Source organism: Strix uralensis, chromosome 1 (genome assembly GCF_047716275.1).
Source record: "Strix uralensis isolate ZFMK-TIS-50842 chromosome 1, bStrUra1, whole genome shotgun sequence".
Lineage (NCBI taxonomy): Eukaryota > Metazoa > Chordata > Aves > Strigiformes > Strigidae > Strix > Strix uralensis.
In genome coordinates, this window is record NC_133972.1 from 155,105,702 (window position 1) to 155,111,755 (window position 6,054).

At 33.7% G+C, this 6,054-nt stretch overlaps 1 protein-coding gene across 2 annotated transcripts in view; it reads left to right on the plus strand.

Moving 5' to 3' along the window:
• Positions 1 to 5,539, plus strand: part of EMC2 (ER membrane protein complex subunit 2) — a 46,188-nt gene extending 40,649 nt beyond the window's left edge. For both annotated transcript variants that reach the window (XM_074886569.1, XM_074886578.1), the window contains one exon: positions 3,153 to 5,539. In XM_074886569.1, coding sequence (XP_074742670.1) covers positions 3,153 to 3,239 — 87 coding nt within the window. In that variant the 3' untranslated portion in view covers positions 3,240 to 5,539. The remainder of the gene's footprint in view (positions 1 to 3,152) is intronic.
• The last annotated feature ends 515 nt before the right edge of the window (positions 5,540 to 6,054 follow it).

Below are 6,054 nucleotides of genomic sequence, written 5' to 3' on the forward strand. Positions count from 1 at the left end.
GTCTGGATTTGAACTTGAATTACCAGCAGTTTGCTCAATAGTTTTGGAAAATGGCCTTTGTTTTTTCAAATTCCACACTGGCTATAGTTCCATTTTTTAATTTTATATGCAGTTTACTTGAAATGTTTTTACTGGTCCCCTTCTTTCAATTTATTCTCTCATTCAGGCAGTTTCCTTTGGCACTTGATTTTTGCTTTTCCTGTGCATTCCTGTACAAAATCAGAGGAACTTTTTAGTTTATTGTCGTTTAAAGAAAACAGTCTTTGGGTGTAAAAAGAAAACCTTACTTTCACCACTGTTGGTTAGACTGCGCAACAGTTAGTTTCTTTATAGGAAATCATGGTGATAAAGAATAGTTGAATTAAATAATTTTCTGAAAAGCATAGATATTTGATGCTCCATCTGGTTAATATAATTTTATTTATGTTAAATATGTAACCCTCTGTGCTGATCAGTACTTCTCATCTGTGCCTAATCCAGGAGAAATGTAAACTTTTGCAGGAAGACAGAAAGGTTTTGTAGGCTGCTGTATGGAGCTGGAATTCCTGGCTGCTAACACATGCTCTGAAAAAAAAAAGGTCATTATTCTCTAGACCACTTAAATTTAATTGACCAAGTGAAAAAAAAAAAAAACAAAACCAAATAAAATTTAATTTTAATCTTTTATTTCAGATGTTAGAGAAGTACTCATTATTCAAACAATTATTTTAAATTTATTACTATTAGTATAAGCTTAGTTTTACCTTTTCACTGGGAAACTGGATTATCCTCTCTGTGCAGACCCTGTGAAGAACGTGTATTTGTTCTGACTGAGGACGTGAGTCACAGTTACTTTAACATTGAAACAAAATATGGCTACCTAGTGCTCTTCAATTAGGTAATTGGTTTAGCATGTCCTCTGGTAGAAGTGTTTCAGCAGAGGCAGGCAAGTTTGATTAATGCTCACAAAAATCTTTAATGTGATCGTACTCATAGTAATTTTCCAGATACATGCTTCTTGGGTACACTGCTAAATTCTTCTGTGTTAGCAATCCACATATTATTTATGGTTGGAGAGAGGTGATTTTGTTACAAACCATTTGGGAAACAGAAAATTAAATCATGATTTTAAGAAATGGATTCCGGCTCAATCAGTCAAATTGCTGTGTAATGGCAGAATAGACAAAATAATTGTTCGTCAGGGCAAATTTGAAGTGATTACATTTCCAAGTATACTTCTGTTTGTTATGACGCAGAGTTTGGTTTTATTTGTTCAGCTTAAAGTACATGTCAGTATCATGAAGGCAACCACTCTTGAAATTAGCAAGTAACATTTTTTAAACTAATGTCTTATGTCAGTTTTGCTTTCAGTGTCCCTGAAGAGAAGTAAAATAAGTAAAATTCTTATTTTGAAGCTTGCCTCTGCGTGCTTTCTGTGTCTTGCCAAGTGTGCTTTTTGACCACAGTATATTCAAGCTTCTGTGCTTTTTATTGAAATCTCTGAATGCTTTGAATTTGAAACAATTTTTCAGTCAAGGATTTTGAGTTCTGTTTTTTATTTTGCTTGTTTTTAAGAAAGTATTTGGACTCCCCAAGTATCTGCTTGGGACTATTCTTGTTTAGTGTGAACAAAGAGAGGACATTGTATTAAGTCAGATCTAAGCAAAATTTAATTCTGTCACCTGGGAGAGTGTTAAGAAATCTTTTGATTTTCCTCTGAAGTTGACTATGGCATGTCACTATGGAAACTGCACAACTTAACGAATGGGTTTATACATACTTCTGGAGTCAAAACATGGCACATCACTTCATCATCTATAAGTATGAAATATGAAAATACGGTGCTTTCGGTATGTCTCTTAACTATGAAGTGTTGTCACAGTAACAACATTTCATTCTCTTAACTATTTAATTTGAAATAGCTTTTCATTTACTGTGCCAAAACTATTTTTTTAAGAACTCAGTACTTATTGGGAATCCCAATGTTAGATTGTAGCCTGGGGGTCAAAAGCAGGTTAACAGGTCCTGCAGCTTGTTGCTGGTGTGATATTACCTGGGTTTGATGACTTAATCTTTCTTAACAGGTCATGAAGAGTTTGCTAAATTAAGATAATTACAAGAGAGAGGGGACACATTATAAATCAAGAACTAACTATGCGAGACACCAGTGGTATTTGAAATAAAAAACATCAAATTGAAAATTTATTGAGTGTTTAGATGTTAACGTTTTGGTAGAGAATAGGCTATTTTACTAGCAGCAAGTTATAGTTACTGCTTCTGTAATTTCTTTACCACCCCTCCCAGCCCCAAATGCAAAACTTTTTAATGCAGGTGTATTAAAAATGGTTGAGAGTTTCATTTGACTGAAGATCAACCTAGTCAATAAATCCACTGTGTTAGATATGGCTGATGAGTCAGTACAGTTAGAAAAACCCTTTTGAGGTCAGCGTGGGATGATCAGCATCTCCTACTCTTCTACCCCTTCCTTTCCCAAACTTGTCTGCATGTGTTTTAGGGAATCTAAAGCCATAAGTAGTATTTATTAAGCTGTATCTTTCTGTGTTATCAAGACAGACTTTATTTCAAATGCTCTCTGAAATTGAAGTTGTAATAGTAGGTTATGATTGAATATAAGGTCATTACTCACAGTTACTTTGAACCGTAAAATATAATTATATGATTGGATTATCTTATAGCAGATTTTGATACATAGAACTTTCTCTGTCTTGCTATAACAAAAAGAAAAAATAGATTAGCTTTGGTAACAGGTCCAAGTCTTGATACTATTTAAATTATGATTATAATCTAACTTGGATCACATAAAAAAAATCCAGTCTGAAATAAAAATGATGTTAAAGTTTACAGATCAAACAGAACAGCAGGAAGGTTAAATTTCAAAGTGGAATATTTATTAGTGCTGAATATTCAGATTCAGAGCAAATGAGTGAAATTAAGTTCTGTTGTATTTTTTCATTACTTATTAAACGAGAGGTGAATTAGCTTGTATTCTAGTAAAAATGCTGAGTTTTAGTGGAACAATAAAGAGGCTGTGCTTTTAAGTTAGCAGCAAATAGAGTTAATTTTTGGTACTTAATGTTTAGAACTGTTATTTGCACAGGATCTATGCACAGAATTTCTGATATATGACAAAAATATTTTTTTGTTGTGTTTAGTTTGCAGGTCGCAGTAAGAAAGAAACTAAATACTCTTTGAAGGCAGTGGAAGACATGTTGGAGACCCTGCAAATCACTCAGTCTTAGGTTGGCACAGCGATCCAATACTAAATTTTTCAATTCCATGCAACTTGTAATGACCTCTGGGTTATGTTACTCTAGTGCTGTTAAAAGTTAATTTTGTATTGATTAATGTGCTACCTAAATAATGTTTTATGAAAAGTAAAATGCCTATTTATTGCTGCTATGAGAAGTGTGATGAATACTCACTGAAATTAATAACTTATCCACATAGACAGTGACATGTGCTGCACATCAGTCTCTTCAAATTTTTGTACCTGTAGTACCTGCTTTTAAGCCATAATTTGTAGAAATAAACTTGTTAAATGATTAAAAAAAATACAGTGATTTATTGGACTTGAAAATGGAAATGATGGATTTATATATGTAGATGAATAATGTATGTTAGAAATTTTTATCTTATTTGCATATTTAAGAGTAAAAGCATGCTACAGAGGTACACTTTCTGGTAGATGTTTACCATACAGCAAAGAGTGATTATGAATACACTTTGTTAGAGAAAAAAGCTGATGTTATTTTTATTAATGGGTGATATCCAGTACTGTAGAAATGGAGAAAACTTTTTTGTGTACTTTGCTTCAGAGGTGCTCTTATACTGGCTCAAGGCCAAAGACGTTCTTCTGTGTGGCTTCCATGTCCCCAGTTCTCCAGTCAGTATGTGCATGTGCACTTTTTTTGTTCCTTCTGTGTATCCTTTGTTGTACATAAGTTCCACATCATGAATTTCAGAACCATCTGAATGCATGGTAGTCTGTACTAATTTGGTACCTATGGTATGGGTACCCCTTCACTGTGATGTAAACTATGGTATATTAGCTTCTCCACAGTAACCAAGTGTTACTGCATTGTAAGGACCAGATAGCTTGTTCAACTGCCTTGTACTTACTGGAGGATAAAAGTGGTTTTACATCATTAGCATGAAGCATATAGCACACTGTAAATCAATAATTTATTTGTCTTTAGATACTTGTTTATTTACTCAGATAATTAGTCAAGCATCCTAATTCATGCATTTTGCAGTTCTGATCATTCTGGATGTTGTCCAGGTGTGTACTGTGGCAATTCGGTCGCACAGCTGTCATTTCATTTGTTCTGGCTTCAGTAAGATTGCATAACAGCAGCAACATACCCTTGACAAATTCTAATAAAAATATTGCAATGTCATTTTTGTGACTGTTACCACCATCCAACCTGGTTTGAGTTTCATATTTTATACTACCTACTCTATATGGATGGGTAGGTTAAAGGCTGTGTATTAAAATGCCCTTTTTATGACCCTGGATTTGATGTAATAAACCAAAGCTGAGCTCCTACTTAAAAACAAGGCAGCAACAAAAACTTTCCTTGTGAGTTCAAAGCTTGAAAATGTGTACGACTGAACTGGTTGTTGCATGAAACTGTGCCTTTAAGAAACATGTAAAATCTCATTCCCATTATCCATGAAGTAGGTTGGAGTATGATAGTGTGACAAGATGGCTGCTATGCCATGAGAATTAATTGTATGTGGAATGTTAAATTAACTTAATTCAGTACTGTTGAAATATAAAACTGCAAATACTGCATAGTATTATATTAAATCACCCAATTCTAACTTGGGAAATACTGAAGATCCTTTTATAGTAGTAATGCACAAACTGGCCTCGGAACAGTATTTTCAGATAAATTATTTATGTTTCAGGTGGAAAACCTAGAAAATACCATAGGTGAACCTATGTATTTCTGTTCAGATTTATAGTCTTTTACTGTATGAGTGTGCCATCTAGAGTTTTAAACCCTCATTAGTCTTTTTTTTATTTTACCTGCATCTCAAATAACTTGGTTGCTAATTGGTTGCTTCGTTGTTAATTCTAAAATTAAAAATGGTGGGAAGCTGTATGGTTGACTAAAATTACTTAGCAGTCCATAACATTTTACCTCCAAGGTATTAAAAAACATCAGTGCAGTATTCTTGTGCAACAGGCATCTATGCTGCTGGAAATTGTCGTATCTAATGTTTTATTCAGAGGCAACTTTTAACATAACAACATCAGACTCAGGCATATAGTATATCAGTTTCTCTGTAAGGAATTTTGTTCTGTATCTTGTTTTCATGATTTGATGACAAGTTTCATCTAATTTGGCTGCTTAGAACCTTCTGGTTTTCACTACTGCTTAGCATCTTTTCAAAATTAATATTTAGCACTCTGATTTGTGCTTGTATTTTGGCATAATTCCCACATAGTAGAGCTTACAAATTTACCTAGCAAATAATTATGACAAATTTGTATTTACGTCAAAGATAAAATAAATTACTCCTGTGAAAATGCATGGGCAGTCTTTGATAGAACTATTGAATTGCAGCAATGGAAATTTGGGGTTTTTTCCATATTCAAATGAAAAAAAAAAAAAGGTTAAGAAATCGTGCGTCTGCAGGGGAAGTAACTGTATTAATGCCCTGAACTCTCAGCAAGCAAAGGTCACAGAAGAGAAGCTGTGACATAATGTGACATAATCTTTATAAAAGTAATTTTCCAGTTCTAGTAAATGATTTTGTAATATGTCACTGATGCTGTCTTGCATTAAAGAGTAGCTTTTCAAAGAACGGGTTACTTCCTTAACAAATGAACTCGATTTTCTGTATTGTGCTCTGACAGTGACAAATGCTATACAAAAATATTATAAAGCTTGAAGTCTTTCTCCAAAATTACCAGCTATGTTTTCATATTGTTTCAGTCAACAGCAAAAACTTGAGACCTTTGCAATGCCAAACTGTGCAGCGATAACTTGTGTCTTTATTTTTTGCAGCCATATTTTGATACTAGGCTTGATAGGGAGAGCTTAG